This window comes from Apodemus sylvaticus, chromosome 7 (genome assembly GCF_947179515.1).
Source record: "Apodemus sylvaticus chromosome 7, mApoSyl1.1, whole genome shotgun sequence".
Taxonomy (NCBI): domain Eukaryota; kingdom Metazoa; phylum Chordata; class Mammalia; order Rodentia; family Muridae; genus Apodemus; species Apodemus sylvaticus.
The window spans coordinates 4,782,321-4,802,816 of NC_067478.1; the positions used below are offsets into that span (position 1 = coordinate 4,782,321).

Sequence of the window (20,496 nt, forward strand, 5' to 3'; positions counted from 1 at the left end):
GCCCCATGGTCCCCCGCTCTAAGGAGCCCAGGGCCGAGCCCAGCTGGGGTCCCCCATCTTCCAGGTTGTTGGTTTCCTGAACATTCAGCAACTGTGGTTCCAGACAGCCACACAAGATGGGTCCATTAATATTTCACCATGGAGGGTAGAGAGGGCTCATGAGGTGGCACCCTTCCCTTGAGGACATGAAATTGTTTACCCATCTCTGAGGAGGGGAGAAGGCTATTTTCTTCAGTGCTGTGACCAAACATAAGCTCCCCATATAAGAAAACCCAGACAAACTCTGGTTCATTAAGCTGGATCTGAGTGGAATGAACTTTGGCCTGTTGTTGGCTCTCTATCTGGGGGAAGAGTCATTTGTATCTCCTTTGGAAAAGATCACATGACAGCTCCACAGAAGGGAGGGGGCAGAGGCTGACTGTGGGAGGCTATGCCCAGCACCTCTTCCCAGGAGCAGTGGGCTAGACCCAGTCCAGGTGGTGGAAGGTATGCTGGGCTACAGCTGTGTGAAACAGACTCTCAGGATGGGACGCCTCCTGTACATGATGCCCGGTGATATCCAGTCCCCAGCCTCAGCCTTCCGCCGAAGAATTCCACATGGCCCAGCTCTGGAAAGCAGGGGCAGTGACTAGGGGCTGAACAGCTCCAGAGCCTGCACACAGCTAGATCTCACGGGAGAGACCCTGGTTCTTAACCATTTATACACAGAATCCAGGAGGCAAAAGCTGCCCCCGAAGGAAATGACAGGCACCAAACTGAGACAGCACGGATTTACTACATCACCCCTCAGAGGTACAAACGGCTTTGAAGCCTGGCTGTCCTGTGCTCACTTCAGCATGGCTCGGGGTACGTGACGGGCAGTCCCACCTCCTGTTCCGACATCGATTCCATGTTCTAAATTAAAGTGCTGTGACTGAGTGTCCCACGGAGATGGCTTCTGTAGCGTCCCTCTCTGGACACCCCTGTAGGACTCTCTGGGTAGTGCCTCCAGCAGCCAGGGCCTCAGTTCCCAGGGTATTCAAAGACCGCGGCTGCCCCCATCCCAGTCCCGATGCACATGGACACCACGCCATAAGCCCTGGGGAAAAGAACCCGTGTTGGCTCACGAAGGCAAACGCCAAACTATGCTCCCACCAGGCAGAGCTGCAGCAACAAGGGCTCATGGCCAGAGTCAAAGCCAGCAGAGCGAATCTGTGGGAACTGAGTCCCAGACAGACACACACCAGGTGGCAGACACTCCGTTGGGCTGCTTTTGAAGCAAAGCTTCTGGAAGGCAGGTGTCACCCCTCCATTCCCAGTGCAGAACACCTGTGTGTGTGCTCAGCTCCCGAGCCCCAGCTATAGACACCCCAGCTCCAACGACCCCCACGACACCCCACGGAGAGCCTTACCTTCTGCCTCGGCGCTTCAGCTCATTGAGCAGTGTAACGACCTGCCTTGCTCCAGTGCAGCCCAGGGGGTGGCCCAGGGCGATGGCACCCCCCAGGGGGTTCACCTTCTCTGCGGGAATGCCCAGCTTCTCCACACAGTACAGGGCCTGGAAGAAGCCAGAGCAGCAGTAGAGCCACCGCCCACCCTGCACCTCTGTCTCTTCTCATCCCACCATGCAGCTCAGGGCCCCGGGCGACGCTGAGACCCAGGCTCACCTGGCTGGCAAAGGCTTCATTGATCTCAAAAATGTCTATGTCGTTCACAGTTAGCCCTGTGGGGAGGTATGGAACAGAACTGACAACAACCATTGGGCAGGACTTCGGACTTCCCCAGGACCCTATCCCAAGCATAGGTCCCAGGAGTCTGATGTTGTCTTTTAGGGACAAGAGAGCAAGTCCCAGCTGACTGTAGGGTCAGGTGGGTCTTGAGTATGGGGCGCTAGCCTGCCTCCCCTTCATTCTAGACTACCCACAAGGTCAAAGCCGGCACTCCCCAGTCCCAGACACAGGTCACGAAGAATCCAAGCACAGGATGAGAAGGAGCCAGCTCACCTGCTTTCTGCAAGGCCGCAGGGATGGCATAGGCAGGTCCGATGCCCATGATGTCAGGAGGGACCCCGACCACTGCATAGGACCTCAGGACCCCAAGGATGGGGAGGCCCAGCTCCTCAGCCTTGGACCTGCGGGCCAGCAGGATGGCAGCCGCTCCATCACTCACCTGACTGGAGTTTCCTAGGAGGAGGGATGGGACGAAGAGGCATCAGGCCGAGCAGGGGAGAGCCAGCCCCCCGCCGTCACCTTCCCAGGGACCCTGGTCAGCTCCAGGTCTCAGATGGGACAGGCCACCGCGACTGGCCATATTCCTGGCCCACGCTCACCAGCCGTGGTAGAGCCTCCATCCTTGAAGGCTGGCTTCAGTTTGGCCAGGCCCTCCATGGTGGTGCTGGGGCGGACACCCTCATCCTGAGACACGGTGATGGTTTTCTTGTCACCCTTGTCATCGAGGACAGTGGTTGTCACAGGCACGATCTCAGCATGGAAGCATCCTCTGCTCTGGGCGCTTGCTGCCCTGCCAGCACCATGGACAGTAAGACATAGGCATGATTGGTATCCCTTCCTGCCTGTCCCTAGCCTTGGTCAGCTCAGAAGAACTTGTACTTCAGGGTTTGAGTCGGAAAATACCTGGCCCTTGAGGAGCTGACTGGAAGGAATTCCAAAGGACACTACTACCTTTTGGTAGGTATGAATACCTGAGGACATTAAGAGCCTCTCCTTCATCTGCCCCGGGGTGCAGCTAGATCACCTCAAAGGGAGGAGGAAGTTTGAAGATGCTGGCCCTCCTTACCATCCTTTTAAAATTAACTTTGTGTATGTGTGTGCATACACTCTCCATCCCGCAAAGCATGCATACAGAGGTCAGAGGTCAGCTTTGGGGAGGCGGGCCTCTCCTTTCACCTTTTAGGGGGCAGTGTCTCATTTCTGATGTTACTCTAAGTTCTTCTAATGGCTGGACAACAAGATTCTAGCTGCTTCTCTCATCTCTGCTAAGAACCCTGCTAGAGGAGGCGCCGTGGGCAGACCCCGTGCACTTCCCGCCTGCCCAGAGATCTCAGGCCTTGTACTTCTCTGAAGGCAGCTCAGCTTTGCCCCAGGCCCCTCCCCAGACCCAGCCTCTTCCACAATCTGGGAAGCCAGTGAATCTGCCCAACCCATCATGATGCCACTGTTACCTTCCAGATAGACATATGAAGTCTGTCCCTTGGCAAAACTCTGCCTGACCCACTCCCTCTCCAGCCCCGCCCTCAGCCCATCCCTCCACACTCACTTCCTCTGCGAGGCCAGTGCGAAGGCATCCTGCTTCTGCCTTGAAATGCCAAACCGCTCAGCCACATTCTCCGAGGTTATCCTAGTGCACAGGAAAGCAGGGGCCGTGGGTCTGCGGGCCTGAGGGCCGGGGCCACGCTCAAGGACTGTGCTTGCACCCATGGGCGTCCATGTCAGAGACAGAGCTTCCAGCCCTGCCCCGGGGACTCCTGGCTCATCATAAATCCTGAGAGCCCATGTCCACAGATGCTCAAGACTCACGCCTCAAAGATGGAAGAGCAGCCTGAAGGTGGGGCCTACAGAAGGAACTGTCCCCTGGGTGTGCCATCTCTGCCCACGATTCAAGAGCAGAAGGATGCTGGTGACACTATCTGGCCTCAGTTTCTCCAGTGGCTTCCAGACTATCCTTGGAAACACACAGGATGTGGAGACAGGCCAGGCTATGGGTCTCATATGGTCAGCCTCCCAGAATCCCTTGTGCTTGGACACATTGAGGAGAGCTCACAGACATGGCTGCCGAACTAAAGCACTGGCGAGATGGAACAGACTTCCCACAACGTATCTCACAGGCCTGAGTCCTCTCCTGCAAGTACAAGAATCTGAGCTCCCCGAGTCCACAACAGTTGAGCCCTCCCAAGGATTTAGGGACTACTTCCACTGCCTCCCCTGAGACACAGCACCTCAGACACAGTAATGTAGAATGAGCTACATCTGGAAATTTGTGGAGTCAGGGAGGAGTGAGTGAGTGTGTGTGTGTGTGAGTGTGTATGAGTGTGAGTCTGTGTGTGAGTGTATGTGTGTATGTGAGTGTGTGTGTGTATGTGTGTGTGAGTGTGTGTGAATGTGAGTGTGAATGTGAGTGTGTGTGTATGTGTGTGAGTGTGTGTGTGTGTGTTTTCAGGGACGGGAGGCCTCAGGAAAGCGAGGTCAAGGGCAGCATCAATCTCATACCCAGTTCCTATCTAGCACACAACAGCCAGAGGAAGAAGACAAAGCTAAGTACAGCTAAGCACTGCCAGCGGGAAGGAAACACCCTGCTGTCTGGTCAAGGCCAGGCAGAACAGTGAGTGGACACACGCACAGCCGCCTGGGACACTCACCCCATAGGAATCAGGCAGTCTCTGGCTTTCTCGTTCTCCAGCAGGCGGGAGGAAATATTCCCAGGGTTCCCTCTCTCAGACAGGGACATGGACTCCACCCTGAGGAGGAGCAAGAGGAGGAGGAGGAGTGAGCTCTCAGCTCTCATAGGAAACCCCAGGGACAGACAGCTGTGTGGCAAGCTCTAGGGGATAAAGATCCAGGGAGCCCCGGGGAGTGAGGTACGCTCTCTAGGATGCCTGAGAGGGGCAGAAGGCCCATGAGGCAGGTGGAGGTTAAGAGGCAGTCGAGCCTCTCTCCCTCAAGCTTAGCACTTTACCAGACACACTCCTAGTGCTGATGCAGGAAACTGGCAGTTCCCAGGCATAGCCTTCTGGTACGCACCCCACCCTACCCCCAGCACAGGGCAAATGCCCAGAGCTAGACCAAAGCTCTCAGTAATATCAAAGTCAAAGGGAGTAAGGAGAAATTTCCTTCAAACATAAAGTTAACGTCAATCAAAGAGAGACCTGACGAACAGGGAAGGAGGAAGGTCAGGGAGTTGGCATCCAGGGCTCGGAGAGGGTGTGTGGGTTGGGGGTTAGGCTTCACTACAGCGGATGACCTTAACCAAAAGTGTTTTCTGCCTCCAGCACCAGCTCCATGTCTTTTACAGCATGAGATCCCTTCAAACAGTGTCACCACACGACACAGACCCCATGGTGCCAGCTGATCCTCTCGTAACCTTCACAGAGATGAAGTAGGTGTCCCTTTATAGAGATGAGGACAGTGAGGTCGGAGTGGTGGGGGAATGTCCTCAGTTGTCCAGCCTGGACCACAACGAGGCAGTCTGGCCCCAGAGATAACCCTCGGCTAGGGGACGGTCAGGTCGTGGTGTGGGCAGCCTAGAGATCCCCCTGCTTTGTTCCCAACACGAGGATTCTGAAGTGACTGGGTCTAGAATCCCGAGGAACTCATGGATCCCAGCCCTTTCCCTTAAGCCACATCTGCTGCCCTCACTGTGACACACAGGATGAACAGCAATGGCCAGGCTGGCTGTGACCCTTGGTCACCATGGTCCTCCTCTGTGGACTTGGGCTGTTTTCCTACCAGCACACAGGTCATGGCAACCCGGTACAGGCAGCCAGGACCTGACCATAGGCCAGCAATGCTTCCTATCAAAAGCATTCTACAGAACTGACCGCTAGCTCTGAAGCCTGCCAAGGCCTCCCTTAACTGTCTTTCCAGCTTTGGACAATTTCAAGTCTAGGTTCTAGCACCCTAGAGATAGGGATGCAGTCTAGGTGGTGACAGTGAACAGATACCCAGGGGTCTGTCCCTCGGAATGCAGATGGACCCGAGTGCCAGGCTGGTGGCCAGGGAATGGCTGAGGAGGCAAGGCTGTACAATAAAAGCTGTCCTTGGGGGGCTGGAGAGATGGCTCAGTGGTTAAGAGCACTGACTGCTCTTCCTGAGGTCCTGAGTTCAATTCCCAGCAACCACATGGTGGCTCACAACCATCTATAATGAGATCTGATGCCCTCATCTGGTGTGTCTGAAGACAGCTACAGTGTACTCACATACTATGTGTCTGTCTGTATGTTTGCATGTATGTATGTATGTATGTATGTATGTATGTATGTTTAAAAAGCTTTCCCTGGCTTACGATGGCTCCCAACCTAAGACCCTCTTGCCTCACTAGCTGGGATGGACAGGTATAAGCCACTATGCCCTGCTCTGTATGTGTCTGAGTTCAGAGAACCAAAACAGATATTCCTCTCTCTACAGGCAAAGAGAACACACGAGTGTCCCGGGGGCACTCTCAAGTGTGGTGCTTTCTCAACAGGCTTGCTTACATGTTCTACCCTGGCAGTTCCCCGGGGTACCTCAGAGACCAGTTCCCCTTCCTGCTTGTGCTGAGACTGGCCCATTCCTGAGCAGCCCAGTGCCTGGGCCACTCCTAGACATGTTTCTGGAAGGCCAGCCTATTCAGCTGTCTCAGTGGGCAGGGAGAGTCCTGGAATCACGGCCCCTCAAAACTGAGGAGAGAAAAATTAGTTTGATTGTTGCGTTGGTTAATAAGGTCCAGCAGGAAGGCAGTCTTACCCACAGGCCATGCCAATGTCATAAGACCCATTTCTGATGCCACCTGCAACAAAAGCACTTCATGACCATCCTTGGCCGGAGCGGGCCTGCCCTGGAGCTGCACAGCCCGTCCCCTCCCTGTTCTCGGGGTGCATTCAACAAAGCCTCAGAGAAGACCCTGGAGCACCTAAACAGGCTCGGGGTACGTCCGTGGGTGCTCCTCCACTCTTTCTGCCTAGGGCCCTGGGGGTCAAGGACCGAGGTCAGGGTACACTCATGGGCACCCGGCAGTCACCACTCACCGGCAATGTTGGCCACGGCCTGCAGTCCTGATGAACACTGTCTGTTGACCGTGGACAAAGGTACAGTCTCTGGGATGCCGCTGCAACCGAAGGGAGATGGCAGTCAGCGCGCTGGATGTGCGGCCTGCCCTGGACATGACCCTGTCTCACGGAAAGCGGGGCCCATGAGGCTTCAGGGCCCCATTATGGCCCATAGCAGTGTACAAACCAGAGGGTAACAGCTGGCCTTGCCCATGCTAGGGTAGATATATGCAAAGATGTCAACTACCAGGCAAACCCTGTAGCTACAGCCACTTGCACCTGAGGAGATGGTTGGAAGCCTTGCCCATGAGACCTAGCTCTTGGGCTGGTGGCCAGTCTCCTTCTGGGCAAGAGTGATGTCTATTTTTCTTTGCCAAAACTTCTGAAGGAGAGGAAGAACACCAGTGGCCCAAACAAATTCCCCTGCCTGAGCTTCCAATCTCAAGGTAGCAGGGCTCGTGTTTGCACACACTCGGTTGCAAGTGTCTGTAGTGGCAGGGAGGCGCATAGCGACCTAGTGGACAAGAAGGCCACTCATCTTGAGAGCCAGTCTTCAGAGGTGTCTGCGCAGTGACTGGCCAGAGCTAGGTGAGGAGGGAGGGAGAGAGCTCTATTGGGACGGAATGGTTAGAGTGAGTGTACGGGGGCGGCCAGGCTAGCAGAAGAAGGGAAAGTCAAAATGAAGAGGCAGGTGAGAGGTGAACGGGAGGCTAAGTCTGGCCCTTTCCATGTTTCTAGACAGAAGGTTCCCCTGCTCTGACTCTGGGCACTGTTGCTATTATTTCTCACCACGTGGTAGGAAGGACTAAGGGTCTTCGATCTGCACGTGGAAGTACCTGAACTACTGCTTCCCCACCCAGAGGGCCAAGATGACCAGGGACCCCGCTCCCCCCCCACCCCAGCTACTCTACGTTTTGCTCCCCACCCCTACCCTCAAGCTTCTGATAACTGACTGAGTGTAGCCCAGTTCTGATAACTGGGGCTCTCAGGTTGCTCGAGAAGGAAATGAACTAAAGGCCCTGATCAAGTGCTCATGTGACGTGAGGACTGAGTCCGTGCTTTCGAACAGTAAACAACAGGATGGCTTTGGGAAACATCTGGTCACCTTTGCTCCAGTTCCAAAGCCCTGGGTATCCTGGTTCTGTGCCAGGTAACACACCCTTCAAAGCAGGAGAAATGTTGGGTCCAAGGATTCTGGCTGACTTGAAATCTATTGTCCAATCTGATAACCTGTTACTTACAGACTAGTTAGTGGTGGTAGAACCCCCACCGGAGGTAGAAGGGTTACCTCAGAAACTGGGCGATGCGAGCCATGAGAGCCCCAGCTCCCGGCTGAAGGACGTTGCCTGTAGATAGAAACCTTATTCAGTACCAAGCAGTGTTCTGCAAACTCAGGCTCAGCTGTGGATCCAGAGAGGAGACATTCCGGATCTTTCTTCCAGATCACTTTAGGATTTTCTCAGGCTCATGTGAAGCTATACAAGTTCGGAGTCTGGAAAATAGGGAGCCAGCTACCCAACAGCTTGTCATTTACCAGCCCGGTACTGGAGGGCTGAGGCATGCTCCTCTAAATCACAGGCTTGGCAGGGGCCTGCCTGCCTGCCTGGTAACAGGAGAGACTAGGGTAAGAGACACTGCAAAGCCAGAAAGCTGTGGGAAGCGGGGCTGTGAGAGTGGGAAGTGAGAGTCTGTGACTGCTCACCTCCACAAGTGTCCTCCTCCAAGCCCTGCGTCGCTGCAGGGAGGAAGGGCAGGCTGGCACCTCAGGACAAAACCGTGTCCTACGCTACGTGTCCCTATTCTAGTTCAGGGAAAGAGCAGGGGTTCGGGCAGGGTGGGATGAAGGTGTCCATGTAGGGTTTTCCCACCTCCTGGAGTCTCCAGAACATCTGGGCTTTAGAGTAATGGTTCTCAACTATCATAATGCTGAGATCCTTTAATACAGTTCCTCATGCTGTGATGACCCCCCCTAACCATAAAATTATTTTTCATTGCTACTTCAGAACTGTAATTCCGCTACTGTTATGTATCGTAATGTAGATATCTGTATTTTCCGATGATCTTAGGCGAACCCTGTAAAAGGGTCCTTGGTCCATCCCACTTAAATCGGTGGAGTCTGTAATCTTGCTCAGTGAAACCCAGGTTCTAGGTGAGAAAGAGGCTTTGGGGAGGAGGGCGGGGAAGGGCCGGTGCAGGACCCGCGGGGAGCTCACCCACGGAGATGTCTCCTAGCTGCTCAGGCTTTAGTTTCACGTCCTGGAGAACTGCGGTCAACACGGCCGACAGAAGCTCGTCCGGGGTAGTGTCCTGCAGGGAGAGGCGCAGCAGTGGTGAGCCCAGCTCCCGCTTCCCCACCCTGGGACTCTGGGGTCACTGGACCCCCAAGGGCAGGATCCCACTCGCGCAGTTAGCTTTCTACTCCCCTCGCCTGCCCGAGGGGCCTCACCTTGAAGCCGCCGCGGCCACCGCGGCCGATGGGGGTGCGCCGTCCGTGCACCACCACCACGTCGGAGGCCGAGGCCTGCGGGAAGCCAGCGGAGCAGGGCTCAGCTTGCAGCGCGGAGCTCGACTCGGGCCGGCCGGCCAGGTGGCCCAGCACTACCTGCAGCCGATGCATCGCGGAGGTGGGACCCACCGACTCGCTCAGGCTCTGGGTGCAGACCTTTACAAACAGAAACGATGGCAGGCGCAGGCGCAGGACAGCCCTCTACCGCGAGGCCGGAAAATGAATCACAACCCGAGTAGAATAATAATGCTGGTGGTAGGGTGGAATCTTTAGAGGGCCCGCCTACTTCCAAGAACAACCAATTAGATTAAGGGGAGTCTCCTGAGCCCCGCCCAATGCCGGTCTTAAGACTCTCTTTCCATTCAAAGCCCCGCCCGCCAATCCTGCGGAAGCCAATCATAATGCGCACTCTTAATCCTCCCCGAGAAAGGCAGACTGGTAACTTGAAGTTTGCACAACCTTTGTAGACATGCGGAAAGGAGGCTCTTCAAACTTCTGGTTTCCTAAGATGAACTCAGCCAAGGGAGTCCCTCCCCTTGAGCTCAGCTCTCAGCAGCGTGGAAGGCGGAGCCCGGCCTGGGCTTCTCCCTTTGCTGGGCTAGCCAGGGAAGACACTCAGAATTTGCTGTGCTCAGCCCCGGGTCCCAAAACCCAGAACCGAGGACCTAGAAAATGTTGAGGCACCTAGTTCAGCCCCAACCGGGTTGGGCTGTCAAAGAAACCGTCTCAGAAAACAAAGTAATTTTGGGTTCCCGCCTGGTGTGAAGAGCAGATTTTACTAAGGAGCTGAATGGCAGGCAGGTTCTAACTGTAGCATGCCCCACTTGTCTCTTCTACGTCTGTTTGGAATAATGCCATTCGTGCCCACATTCCCCTAGGATATCTACTAAACCCGGGGGAGGGGGCGAGGGGGAGGCGTGGAGACCCAGTATTGGAGATTGACAGTGAAGATTAACCAAGTGAATTAATGAAAACCATCTTCTTTGGGTCTAGACCCGACGTTAAAGAGTAAGGTGATATAGGTCCGCGAGTTTTTTGCAGATCCCCGGAAGGTAGTGCTGTTTGTCTTGATAATAAAGAACAGGATGCCCTAAATGCCAATTTACGGGTAAGGTGGTGTACTTCCCCCTTTAAAAAGCATAGTCACAAGTGACATCAGATGGCTAAAGGTAGACTGAGCCTTCAGGTTACTACTTCCGAAGCCAGTCTGCCTTTCCCTCCCTATTACTAGAATATAAATTACTGCATGGAAGGGTTGTAACTCCTTCAAGTCCTAAACAAGGCTGATTGACGTCACCACGCATAGCCTCCACTACCAGATCGCCCAGGACAGGTCGGTGGGCCAAGGCGGATGCCAGAGGAGATTTTTATAAGTTCTCACACCTTCGAGGGGAGGGGAGCAAAAGTTAGAAACACAAGTCGGTTGATTTTCAGGCTGTGCTGTGGTGGCTCCGGATTCCAGATTTTAGCAAAGGGCGGAGCTTCTCGGAAAACGAAAGAAGGAGGGGCTGGCAGGAGACTTAGGGGAAGTAGGAAGCTCGACGGGCGAGCGCTCCGGACAGCACCGGGGCCCAGGGCTGCCTGCCATGTCTGCGGGAGGCCCCCGCGTGGGATCCGTGTCCGTGGACTCCTCCATGTTCTCCATACCCTTGGTCGCGCTCAACGTGGGAGTAAGGCGCCGCCTCTCACTGTTCTTGAACGTGAGGACAACCGTGGCAGCCGACTGGACTGTGCTGGCTGAGGAGATGGGCTTCGAGTACTTGGAGATCCGAGAGCTAGAGACGCGCCCCGACCCCACTCGCAGCTTGTTGGATGCCTGGCAGGGGCGCTCTGGCGCGTCGGTCGGCAGGCTGCTAGAGATGCTGGCCTTGTTAGACCGTGAGGATATACTGGAGGAGCTGAAGCATCGCATCGGTGAGGAAACATGCTTTGTGGCCTGTGTCAAGGGCCGACGAGGCTGGCCTTGGCATATTAATCTTGCTACATTTTTCTGGAGGTGTGCTAGGGAAGAAGAGAGTGACAGCCGAATTCTCTGTCAATATACAGGACAGCATAGGGATTGGGAGAGGAGTCATAAACCCCGAGATAGGGAAAGGATGTGGAAAAGAGTCTAGGCAAAGATCTTCATTTGGACCAAGAGTCAAGATCTGCTTCCCCTCACCCCCCCCCCTCCGGGTAACTCAGTTGTGTCGGGATCAACAGGACAAATGAGAGACTAAAGCCCCTTCCATCACTCACTGGCACTCAACACAGCGGCCCCCTTGCCGCGCACAGTGAGGTACACCTTGCTAGATGGGGGTCACCATCCTCACTGAGCTCTAACTGGATGCCTGAGCCCTTCTGACATTCAGCTCCCCGCTCTGATTGCCCTGTGCCCTGCAAGATGCCCAATTTGGCGCCATTCTCTAGATCCTTACAAAGGCGAGGTGACATAAAGCTTCAGAGGCAGACTGACTTTGGAGTCCTCCCGGACGAGCATTTTGGGCCAGCCAGAATGGGAGCATTAGTTTGTAGAGCCTTCCTTCCGTCTGTCCGTGGTACCAGTGACTGGAGAAGGCTCAGAGCCCAAATAGGCACATGGCACAAAGACAGGATTCTGAATGTGTACAGCAGCTGCTGGGGGCACCCGGGAGCCTCTCCACCCTGTCTCTTCTCCACAGAGGAGGACTGCCGGAAGTACTTAGAGAAGCTGCGGAGCCAGGAGTCGGAGAAGCCCTTACAGGTGGCCAGAGTGGAAAGCAGTTTCCCGCAAACGGAGGAGCTGGGAGGCATCACCACCCTTGATGACCCTCTGGGTAAGGGCCCTGTGTTGTTCCCCTGGGTAGGATAGGCGGGCCACTGCCTCAAACACGTGATGTGCAGAGGGCATGGATACCTGAAGCAGATGGATGGACCTTGGGCAAGCCGCTTATTCTGAGCCTTGGTTTCCCCCATCTAAGAAATGGGGGTAATAGCAGTCCTGCCTCAGCGTGGTCCTGAGACTGTAATGGCGTGCTTCCATCATAGTTAACCTGGATTTGATCTGGGGGTGGGGGAGTTATCTTTTCACTGGGGGGAGGGGCATCACTTTGGGATGGATACAAGCACCAGGTTCCCTTGATGAAGGACTCCAGGTTGGGCTCCTTCCAGCCTTCCACAGAAGGCTGATTGTTCCCCTCGTCCCCTGTCCTCAGGACAAAGGCCGGAGCTTTTCGACGCCTTCATCTGCTACTGCCCCAACGATATTGAGTTTGTGAAGGAGATGATCCAGCAGCTAGAACAGACAGACTATCGGCTCAAGTTGTGTGTGTCCGACCGTGACGTCCTGCCGGGCACCTGTGTCTGGTCCATTGCCAGCGAGCTGATTGAGAAAAGGTTGGTTAGGCATCTGGGAGGGTAGGTGGGTGAATGCATGAAACCCAGAGGTCCAGATGCTGGGATTCTCCTGTTAGCTGGGCTCTGTCCAACCTGGGTAATGTGGTCCTTCCTGACACCACCCTCTAAAGGTAGTCACTGCAGCGCCTGAATTTTGCCACTCTCCCTCAGGTGTCGCCGCATGGTGGTGGTTGTTTCTGATGATTATCTACAGAGCAAGGAATGTGACTTCCAGACCAAGTTTGCTCTCAGCCTGTCTCCAGGTAAGCTTAGGCCTGCTTTGGTTAAAGAGAGCACAGAGGTATAGCTGTAAGATGCTAGTCCAGCCGGGCAGTGGTGGCGCACGCCTTTGATCCCAGCACTTGGGAGGCAGAGGCAGGTGGATTTCTGAGTTTGAGGCCAGCCTGATCTACAGAGTGAGTTTCAAGACACCCAGGGCTACACAGAGAAAAGCTGTCTTGAACCCCGCCCCCCCCCAAAAAAAGATGCTAGTGCAGGGGCGGGAGAGATGGCTCAGTGGTTAAGAGCACTGACTGCTCTTCCTGAGGTCCTGAGTTCAAATCCCAGCAACCACATGGTGGCTCACAACTATCCATAATGAGATCTGACGCCCTCTTCTGGTCTACAGGGTACTTATATATAATAATAAACAAATCTTTGGGCCAGAGTAAGCGGGGTCAGAGCGAGCAGAGGTCCTGAGTTCAATTCCCAGCAACCATATGATGGCTCACAACCATCTGTACAGCTACAGTGTACTCATATACAATAAACAAACAAACAAATAAATAAATAAATAAAATGCTAGTCCAGGAATGCAAAACCAAAGCACTACAGATGTCTGAGGATGTACCTGCGCACTTCTTTCTGGAGTGGAGACATACCATGGGTGCCTAGTTGGTGGAGAGCTGGTGTTAGTCCATGCTTTAGGAACTGAGCCTGCCCCACCTTGCCCCTAATACCACACCCTTTGGCCCCCAGGTGTCCAACAGAAGCGACTGATTCCTATCAAATACAAGTCGATGAAGAAGGACTTTCCCAGCATCCTGCGGTTCATCACTATATGCGACTATACCAACCCTTGCACCAAGTCCTGGTTCTGGACCCGCCTTGCCAAGGCTTTGTCCCTGCCCTGAAGGTGACCCCGGGAGGCCTCGGTATGTCAGTCTGTCTGTGTTCTTCTGCTTGCCTCCTTTGACATTGTAGTGGGGAGCCTGGGGTCCATTCATCCTGGACATCTGCAGTAGCCAGACATCATCCGGACACCATCTCTCAAAGTTCTTATGGAACCAGTGATCTCGAGTGACATTATTACTTGCTGGGTTATCAGCCAACATAGCATAGGGTTAAGGTTAGGGGTTAGGGTTAAGGTTACATCTCAGCCCTCTTTGGCCTCAGTGTCTCCTTCTAGAAACAGGATATGGAGATTAGGCAGGGAAATAGTGAGGCACTGTTCTGATTATCCTAGGAGACACAGTCTGGGCTAAAGGACCACAGTCCACAGTCTGAAGGACCACATACTGACTGTCAAGGGACCACAGGCTTGCCAGGACAGCTGCTCCCCACCCCCATCCACCTTCAACTCCCTTCTTCCTCCCACAGGGCAGAGGGGAAGATGAGCTGACTTAGAGCCGGATTCTCTGATGCTCTCCTGTCTGCACCCAAATTAGTGATGAGCGGCCTGAGCACCTGGGACTGCCTTTCCTCCCACTCACCCATGCCTGTGCACGCATCTCGGTACACACATGCCTCTTTGTACACACATGTCTGCCTACATGTGTTTCCTTTGGGACAGCTCCCAAGAATAACTGAGTGGAAGAGTTTTGCCATCAAGGGGGCCTGGCCATCTCCCTGGACAAAGATGGCGGCCTTTGCTACAGGTAGTGCCACATGCCTATAGTTACAGCATTTTGGAGGTAGAAGCAGGAAAATTAAGAGTTCAAGGTTATCCTTGGCTACACACCAAGTTTAAGGTCAGCCTTGGCTACATGAGAGCCTATTTCCTCGCCCCCCCCCCCCAAAAAAGAAGAAAAATATGAGATCACCGTTGATATCTCCTCTCTTTTCTCCAACTGTTGAAAGAGGCCCCAAACATGATGGCATGTGGGTGGGCCCTTAGCAAACTGAAGATAAAAAGAAGGGGGAAGCTGTTTGGCTTCACCCCACAAACCAGCTGCAGGCTCAGCTGGCTTCTCCCCAGCTGTGCGGTCTGCATTTTCCTCTCAAGTTCTCTATCATGGAGACAAAGTCATGATGTCATGGTCTCTCTCAGGGCACGCCCCAGGGTCCTGAGTCCCCAAGAAAATGGGTCTCCCCTCAGTGTCTGGGGGAGGAACGGAGGCCTCTTTGCATGATCTCATGGGCAACCTGGGGAAAGTGTCTCCTTACACCTGTTTATAGGTTTTACGGGAACGTCAATAGAGAGAAAGGCTCATGTTTGTACTTTGTACTTCTGTATGTGAAATGTATAATAAAAAGTATTCTATTTTGAGAAAGTGTACTTGTGACTGCATGTGTGTTGAGGTGTTTGGAAGCAGAGGTAGGCGGTGAATCTCTAGTATAAGAGAACCTGCTCTATAGTGTGGTGTCTGCTAGGGCTTCCAGGTGGCTGAGCCTCGGCCCCGTGGGCTCAGGCTTCAGCAGGGACCAGATGGAGCCAAAGGTATCATCGGCGGCAGCAGCTGCAGGAACCTGCTCCCACTTAGCAGCCTGAGTCTTTCTTAGCTTAAACACGTCCGGGCCCTGGTACGCAGTGTCAGGGATTGAACCCAGGGTTCATGTCATCTGAGCTGTATCCTCAGATTACCATCTGTCCCTTGATTATGGTGTCACACATATCCAGCCATTGGATGGCCAAGTGCTATACACACAATACTGATGTTAGGATTGTCGTCCTCAGATTGGAGGAGATCATGTGAGGAGTGTAAGAACTCCCACTGCCTTTCCAACTTCCTCAGGATCTGTAATTATCTCAAGGAAGGAAGTTTTTGAGCCAGGTAAGGTAGTGTGCCTATGGTTCTAGCTATTTGGGAGACTGAGGCAGGACTGTTTGTGCCCTACAGTTTAGGAAACATAGGGCATTCTGTCCAAAAAAAAAAGTTTTATTTTATTTATTTATTTATTTTTGAAATAAGGTCTATGTAAGTCTGGCTGTCCCAGAACTTGCTTTGTAGAGCAGACTGGCCTCAAACTCACAAAGGTCTGCTTGGCTCTGCCTCCCGATCACCACTGCATTTCAGAAATGTGGTTTTTTTTTTTTGTTTTGTTTTGTTTTTTGTTGTTGTTGTTGTTGTTTTGAGGATCCGTTTGTTCCATGGGGGCCAGGCCAAGGCAGAATATAAAAGTAATCATGCTGTGATCTAAAGGAAATTAGGGGGGGAGGGGGGTAGAAGAGGCAAGATGCAAATGCAGTAAAGTCAGAACCACCCAGGAACCAGGTAGTGGAGCCTTGGGCAGCAGGCATGCTGGCCGGACCAAAGGCATGTATCCTCCATGGCTCTGAAAGGTGGGGGAGGGGACAGGGCAAACCCTGAGCTAAGGGAAAGATCTCAGCCAGAGGCGCGCGCGAAGGATGGAGAATAGACCTGTCACATAAGCCCTGTGGGGCTCAGCGCAGACGACTGCAGCCCTGGAGCTCAGGTTGCAGCGGGGCCGCTTCGCTGTGGGCGGCAGGGAGTGCTAGCCTGAAGTACGTTGGGAGGAGCAGAGGAGTGGCTGATCCGGCAGGCGGAAAAGCAGGGCAGTTGCATCTGCTTCAGGAAGCTGCAAGAAGGAGGCCGAGAACGGAAGTGGTGGTGAGCTGGCCTTGGCTCCGTGGTCCCCACACTTCCTCTTTCCTTGGGTCACAGCCACTGGCCTCGTTCTCACGTACCCAGGCACGCAGCACATCTCGGTTTGGGGGCAGCCACATTTCAAGCCCTCAGTTGCTACACGTGGATGGTTCCCACTAGACAGACCTAGTCTGAAACCCTGCTACTGACCGCTGAGACAGGAGCGCCAACATCACCTCCCTGGTAGATAGGAGCCTCTCCTTGTTGGGAGGAGGTGCTGGGAAGATCATTTATCAGAATGCCAGTGCTTTTTAATCTCTTAAAATTTTTTTTATTTAACGTATGTGAGTGTTTCGCCTGCATGTTTGCATGTGTACCACATGCATGCCTGATGTCCGCAGAGGTCAGAGGAGGGTGTTGAAATCCCTGGAACTTGAGTTATAAATGGTCGTCAGCCACCAAAGGTTGTGGACGCTGGGAACTGAATGTGGGTCCTCTCCAAGAGCATCAAGTACCAAGCACTCTTAAGCACTGAGTCAACCTTCCAGCCCAGAGTTCCAGTACCGGAGAGGCTTTAGACGGTGGGGTCCAGCCTCGCTCGACACAGGGTCGGAGTTCTCGACTGGAAGCAGGGATATATCTGGAAGGCGCATAGTAAACAGGCTCAGACTACTTCTTGAGTACAAAGACGCAAGTTTTCAAGGGTTAAAGCTGCTCTCTCTGTCTCTCTCTCTCTCTCAGCTCGAGGCTGCACGCACTCTGTATTCTCTGTCTCTCTGTCTCGCTGTCTGTCTCTCTGTCTCTCTGTCTCTGTCTCTGTCTGTCTCTCTCTCAGCTCGAGGCTGCACGCACTCTGCATTCTCCTGCACACTGTGCTTTTCTCCTGTGTGCTTTTCCTTTCTCGATTCCCACCCTCCTACACACACCGGTGTGTTCCCCTTTCACTCACACACGCTCTTCACCCACACTTCACACACACTCCACACGCACTCTCCTTTCACTCACACACGCTTCTCCTCACACTCTCTCACCCTCTCTCTCTCCCCGCTCACCTCGCACACACCTCGTGCACCTCACACTCGCTCCCCACTCGCTCTCCCACCTTTAACTTGCCCCAGTCTTTTACTGTTATTCCAAAAAGCAGGTAGAAGAAAAGACGTTGTGTAATCATTGCCAAATAACATTTGAAAAAGTAACCACGTCCCTCAAAGAACCAACAATTACAATTGTTCCCCAAAGTTTCAAGCTTCCCCATTCCCAGGCCTTTGGTCAACATAATAATAACAACTTCCTTGCCAAACTTTTCTCAAGTCATCCACTTGAGTGCTGTCATTTATTTCTCATTGGTACCAGATGCAGTAATTGGTACTGGGAATGGCCTGAAGATGGGATTCTGGGATGGAGTTGACCACACCACGTATGTTCCATTGGAAAGTGACAACCCAGCAATCCACAGCAAACATCACCAAGAAACTAAAGACCACAGGCTGGAGAGATGGCTTAGTGGGTAAGAGCACCCACCAACTGCTCTTCCAAAGGTCATGAGTTCAAATCTCAGCACCCACGTGGTGGCTCACAACCATCCATAAACAGATCCGATACCCTCTTCTGGTGTCTAAAGACAGCTAAAGTGTACTTACATATAATAAATAAATCTTGAAGCCAGGAGTGGTGGCACACGCCTTTAATCCCAGCACTTGGGAGGCAGAGGCAGAGGCAGAGGCAGAGGCAGGAGGATTTCTGAGTCTACAGAGTGAGTTCCAGGACAGTCAGAGCTACACAGAGAAACCCTGTCTCGAAAAACCAAAAAAAAACAACAACAACAACAAACAAACAAACAAAAAAACCCAAACAACCTTAAAGAAAAGAAACTAAACAGGGAGTGGGGAGCCAGAAAAGGGGAACTCATTTGAAATGTAAATAAAAATATATTGAAGAAAGAAAGAAAAAGAAAGAAAGAAAGAAAGAAAGAAAGAAAGAAAGAAAGAAAAGAAAAGAAACTAAAGATCACACCAGAAGTATGAGCGGTGGGCACGTCAGCTGATCTAAACACCCGCACCAGGAGCTCCCAGGAGCTACCTGCTATGCCGATCTGTCTGTCGAGTTGGACTGGCACCTCAGGCTCCCATTGTGCAATGGAAGCGTTATGTGCTGAGCTTATCCAAAGGTGCAGGAATGTCTTCTTACCTACAGTGCCACTGCCTGTGGCCCTGCCCGTTCCTTTAAAGGAACAAGACTCATAGTGGAGGAAAAGAAAGCACAGGTTCCATTCAGAGAGGGACCTGACAGCTCTTGTAGGCAGCCTCCTATGGAGTGGCCTGAGAAGCCAGTGGTGAGGACTGACTTTGGTGGACAGGTGGAGATGCATTGTGGGACATAGGGCTGGAGTGATGGCTTAGCAGTTAGGAGCATCGTCTGCTCTTCCAGAGGTCCCGAGTTCAATTCCCAGCAACCACATGGTGGCTCACAACCATCTGTAATGAGATATGATGCCCTTTTCTGGTATGTCTGAAGACAGCTACAGTGTGCTTACATACATAAAATAAATACATAGTTTTTTAAAAAAAAATGCAGTGTGGGATGTAAAACCATGCCAAGAAGTTTGGTAAGGTAGGGCAGGTGGGAGACCCGGTGACTCTGCATGTCCTAAGTCTGGCGGGGAGCTGGGAGTCGCCTAGGCATTAGGTCTGTGCCCACTGAGTCTCCAGGTCTCAACCTACTCTACCTTATCAAACTTCCTGGCATGGCTTCATGTCCCACAGTCCAGATCTGATTTACTCATGGGTAGTGGTCGTTGGGTATGTCAGCTGGTCAGGGATTTGGAAAGGACAGATTCAAAGACCAATGACATAGAGGGAAAGGGGAAAGGTATGCAGATGGATGTCCCATATAAATGCTCATCTAATGGCATTTCGTGGGGAAGACTCTCAGGCATCAGGAGATGACTCCATCTGAGACATCAGACAGCCTTATCCTCGGATGTGCTAGTATTTGTGTTAGGTCTGTTTACAAAGAGAATCATAGTGCCAGGGAGATGGACCGTGGCAGCCTCACAACACAGATTTCTCTCTGGTTAAAGAGGTGGACATTGAGTCAGAAGCAATGAAAAGAGGGGCTGGAGGGATGGCTCAGGGCTCAAGAGCACCATTGTTCTAGTGGACAAACCAGGTTTGATTTCCAGCATACACATGGTGGTCCAACCCTCCGTAATTCCAGTTCCAGGGAATTCAATCCCTTCTTGTGGCCTCTGTGGCCATACACAGTGCACAGACATACAGGCAGGCTTTCAGATCTTATATATCTTATCATACATATATCTTATATCTAAAGATAAATATGATAAAATAAATGAGTCTTAAGAAAAGGGAATGAAAGGATAGATTTAAGGAAATGAGCGAGATATTCCAATAAGGAATAATCTGGAAGAGTTAGCTTAATCTTAAAGACAGTTGTGTTTATGACGTGAAGCTGTGAGAGTTGAGACCTGAAGTGAGTCTGAAGAGTTTAGGGAAGATCCCCTCACAGCTCCCTACAGAGGGATGAGAAAATATGGAGGCTCTGAGGAGAGAAGGGGCTGGATAAGGACTAGAAGGAAGGCCCCTAAGGATTGCAGGGACCTAGAAGAAAGGCCCCCATAGATCCCAGGGACCTAGAAGGCAGGTCCCCAAGGATCTCAGGGACCTTCCCATTTTGTTTTATTTTATCTAAGAATTTCTTGTATAAGTCAAGCCTTGAACTTGCTGTGTAGCCAAGAACTTCGAACTTCTGATTGTCCTGTCCCAGTGTAGGGATTAGAGAGCTGTGCCAGTTGATTTTGTGTCTACTTGACACAAGCTAGAGTCAACAGACAGGAAGGAGCCTTAGTTGAGAAAATACCTCCATGAGATCCAGCTGTAGGGCATTTTTTCCTGTTTGTGTTCAGTTGGGGAGGGCCCAGCCTATTGTGGGTGCTGTCATCTCTGGGCTGGTAGTCTTGGGTTTTATAAGGAAGCAGGCTGAGCAAGCCAGGGAAGGCAAGCCCGGGAAGCAAGCCTGTGGACAGTATCCCTCTATGGACTCTGCCTCAGCTCCTGCCTCTAGGATCCTGACCTGACTTCTTCCAGTGATGAACAGTGATGTGAAAGTGTGGG

General features: G+C 52.7%; 2 protein-coding genes across 3 annotated transcripts; one reads left to right on the top strand and one right to left on the bottom strand.

Moving 5' to 3' along the window:
* Positions 1 to 756: 756 nt before the first annotated feature.
* LOC127688409 (3-ketoacyl-CoA thiolase B, peroxisomal) lies at positions 757 to 9,468 on the bottom strand. The gene is made up of 12 exons (XM_052187000.1): positions 9,186 to 9,468; positions 8,953 to 9,046; positions 8,028 to 8,085; positions 6,719 to 6,798; positions 6,438 to 6,480; positions 4,355 to 4,453; positions 3,256 to 3,336; positions 2,309 to 2,499; positions 1,983 to 2,162; positions 1,647 to 1,702; positions 1,392 to 1,537; positions 757 to 1,078 (listed from the first exon to the last, which is right to left on the bottom strand). Exons 1-12 carry the CDS (start codon positions 9,354 to 9,356, stop codon positions 1,003 to 1,005), a joined length of 1,275 nt encoding a protein of 424 aa, XP_052042960.1. The 5' UTR covers positions 9,357 to 9,468; the 3' UTR covers positions 757 to 1,002.
* A 1,087-nt stretch (positions 9,469 to 10,555) lies between these two features.
* Myd88 (MYD88 innate immune signal transduction adaptor) lies at positions 10,556 to 17,744 on the top strand. 2 transcript variants are annotated; one of them, XM_052187002.1, is made up of 6 exons: positions 10,556 to 11,159; positions 11,906 to 12,040; positions 12,419 to 12,599; positions 12,771 to 12,862; positions 13,578 to 13,753; positions 17,720 to 17,744. In XM_052187002.1, exons 1-5 carry the CDS (start codon positions 10,832 to 10,834, stop codon positions 13,730 to 13,732), a joined length of 891 nt encoding a protein of 296 aa, XP_052042962.1. In that variant the 5' UTR covers positions 10,556 to 10,831; the 3' UTR covers positions 13,733 to 13,753; positions 17,720 to 17,744. The 2 variants fall into 2 exon arrangements, with proteins under 2 accessions (XP_052042962.1, XP_052042961.1); XM_052187001.1 differs by lacking the exon at positions 17,720 to 17,744 and adding an exon at positions 14,199 to 14,612 and having other exon boundaries at positions 10,560 to 11,159.
* The last annotated feature ends 2,752 nt before the right edge of the window (positions 17,745 to 20,496 follow it).

What these genes read in the sequence shown, in the direction of transcription:
- LOC127688409 (XM_052187000.1), bottom strand. Translation starts at nt 9,356, where the DNA reads ATGCATCGGCTGCAGGTAGTGCTGGGCCACCTGGCCGGCCGGCCCGAG. An exon ending in GTGGCCGCGGCGGCTTCAAG is followed by an intron (nt 9,047 to 9,185) that starts GTGAGGCCCCTC and finishes CTCTCCCTGCAG; the next exon opens with GACACTACCCCGGACGAGCT. An exon ending in GACTGCCTGATTCCTATGGG is followed by an intron (nt 3,337 to 4,354) that starts GTGAGTGTCCCA and finishes CCTGTGCACTAG; the next exon opens with GATAACCTCGGAGAATGTGG.
- Myd88 (XM_052187002.1), top strand. Translation starts at nt 10,832, where the DNA reads ATGTCTGCGGGAGGCCCCCGCGTGGGATCCGTGTCCGTGGACTCCTCC. An exon ending in GGAGCTGAAGCATCGCATCG is followed by an intron (nt 11,160 to 11,905) that starts GTGAGGAAACAT and finishes TCTTCTCCACAG; the next exon opens with AGGAGGACTGCCGGAAGTAC. An exon ending in CACCCTTGATGACCCTCTGG is followed by an intron (nt 12,041 to 12,418) that starts GTAAGGGCCCTG and finishes CCCTGTCCTCAG; the next exon opens with GACAAAGGCCGGAGCTTTTC.